The following is a 2,500-nucleotide window of genomic DNA, read 5'->3' as shown; positions in this document are numbered from 1 at the left end:
TGAAGAATTCAATGCTGCAACACTATACCCAGAACAATGAAACGTGCAGCGTCGGAGGGGTAAAAACAATCGTCTAGGTACTCCACCTTGCCCTACTCAGGAGCCAGGTTGACAAAAAAAATTATTTTGCAAGATCCACAATCCAAAAACATCCCTTTCCTCCCTGAAACCAGTTCGGTTCTGTTTGAGTCTCGCCAGATTTTCAGCCCTTAGCTCAGCACCTTTGGGAAAGTCGGTACTGAACCTTGGGTGCTTTGTTTCATGATGGTGCTGCGAATTGGACCTTTTGAATTATGATATTACGTTATCGCAAAGCCGACAGATGCATTTTCCTGAACCCATGGACACGAAGAAAAACGTCCCAGTCCTCTTTAAATGTTCAATATTCCTCTTTGTATTTGCATTTCTTACGTTCTTTAGCCATTTTAGGTTCATGCTGCTAAGCTAGTTTGACAGAGTTTGCACTTGTCTCAGAGCACGAGACCTGAGATAAATTGTGATTGGCTGTTCACTTTGAGGGGTCGGGCCATAACTGATCGATGCGACTTGAGAATGAGAATAAAATATTGTGCTCACAATGTTTATTTTATTTATTTTTTTATTTTTTAAAGGGAGGCTTTACCGATTGTCAACCTACTTTGTATCATTATAATCTCGGTAATATAAGTACACGGGCAGTGTTTACCTTCTCTATATGTTTTCCACACGGATAAATATCCTCCGTTTGTCTGCCTGCAGAAACTCCGCCCCTGCCAGCTGCAAGTCATTAAAGGGATACAACACTTTTTTGGAAGTTTAGCTCATTTACCACATCCCCCCTACATAACCAAGATACACCATGCCTTAGTGGCACTGTCCGCTCAGTGTACAGTGAGCTACAGTCGTGAAGTTAGTAATTATCGCCATAGAATGGAGGCTAATGGTACAGCTGTTAAAAATCTGTCAAAACTCACATCTCACGGCGCCAAAATACATGTTGTGCTTCGGGTACTCACCACACGATGAAATATTAATCCAAAATGCACATAATTGGTCTTTTAGGAAGGAAAAGAGGTAGCCGGCACTACTTTCCAAACATGGCCGACGACGATTATGTGCATTTTGTATTTTGTATTTTGGCGCCGTGAGATGTGTGTTTTGGCAGATTTTTAACAGCTGTACCATTAGCCTCCATTCTATGGCGATAATTACTAACTTCACGACTGTAGCTCACTGTAAACTGAGCGGACAGTGCCAGTAAGGCATGGTGTATCTTGGTTATGTGGGGGGGATGTGGTAAATGAGCTAAACTTCCAAAAAAGTGGTGTATCCCTTTAAGGCTCGTTAAGGCTGTCGTGGATGTGCGCATACTTAAAAAAAAAAAAAAAAAAATGCCACCCTGGAAGCCGCTTCAACAGCCCTCGAGCAGAGCTTTGCCATCCAGAATCTGTGGCACGTTTCGCGTCAGAATGAACTGGGAGCTCCCCCTGTAGGTAGACTGAGGGAAGGTAAAGGCTGCCCATCTGCTCATACTACTGACATTATGAGGGCTACAAATCTGGTTGAAAAACGGCAAAGCCTTCCTTTAAGCAGGCAAGAGCCACAACTAACCATAAAGGAGCCCCGGGATGAGCATCACTGGTCTAATATATTCTGTGTGTGTGTGTGTGCGTGTGCGCGCGTGCACGTGTGTGGTGTGTGCGTGTGCATGCGTGTGTGTGTGAGTGTGTGTGTATGTGTGTGCGTGCACGTGTGTGTGTGTGTGTGCGTGCACGCGTGCGTGTGTGTACCTGGTACCAGCTGTAGGCCCTGTCAGAGGGGTTGATGAGCAGGGTGATGATCTTGGCCTTAGGCAGCAGGGCGGCGGCGCGCCGGGGAGACTCCTCTGACGGGAAGTAGTTGGCGCTCTTCTCAAACAGGAAGTCTGTGGTCACGTTAGAGGGCACCGGGAAAAACTCCATGTACCTGAGACAGCACACGCCACACACACACACACACACACACACACACACACACACACACACACACACACACACACACACCCACACGCACACGCATGCACAGAAGTGAGTGATGACGGTTTTCAAAGTCCCATACGAGTTCCAAAGTCACAAAGTCCTTTATGTCTTTTACTTTGAAAGTGACTTGATACGAGTTCCAAAGTCACAAAGTCCTTTATGTCTTTTACTTTGAAAGTGACTTGATGACACAGTTGCCAGCGGAGCTCTAACCGTCAAGTTCTTCTCTCAGGTGAAGGCAGCAGCTGTGCCTGTGTGGGCTAAGCACTGTAACTTGTAATGTACGGGACAATTTCCGAAGCCGTACGTCGTTGGGCCGACGTTCGCAGGCTGAACACGATGGTTGCGAAGTAGTCGTCGAACTGTTCTGAAGCGCTTTAGGTAGCGTTGAAGCCTGCGGCCTGTAATGGCCTTGCAAAACCCCAGGAACGGTTAAAGTGTTGCAGACGCAAGTGACTTTATTTGTTAAGAATCTTTCATTTCACCCCTGGCTTCAATTAATC

At 46.2% G+C, this 2,500-nt stretch overlaps 1 protein-coding gene across 1 annotated transcript in view; it reads right to left on the bottom strand.

Annotated features, from left to right (window-relative positions):
- Positions 1-2,500, bottom strand: part of ndst3 (N-deacetylase/N-sulfotransferase (heparan glucosaminyl) 3) — a 71,624-nt gene that overhangs the window by 13,743 nt on the left and 55,381 nt on the right. The window contains exon 8 of the mRNA XM_083635563.1: positions 1,770-1,944. Within this exon, the coding sequence (XP_083491689.1) occupies positions 1,770-1,944 (175 nt within the window). The remainder of the gene's footprint in view (positions 1-1,769; positions 1,945-2,500) is intronic.

This window comes from Poromitra crassiceps (assembly GCF_964638095.1).
Source record: "Poromitra crassiceps genome assembly, chromosome: 4".
In the NCBI taxonomy this organism is placed as follows: Eukaryota; Metazoa; Chordata; class Actinopteri; order Beryciformes; family Melamphaidae; genus Poromitra; species Poromitra crassiceps.
The sequence above is the reverse complement of the archived record's forward strand: the minus strand, read 5'-3'. Positions and strand labels throughout refer to the sequence as shown.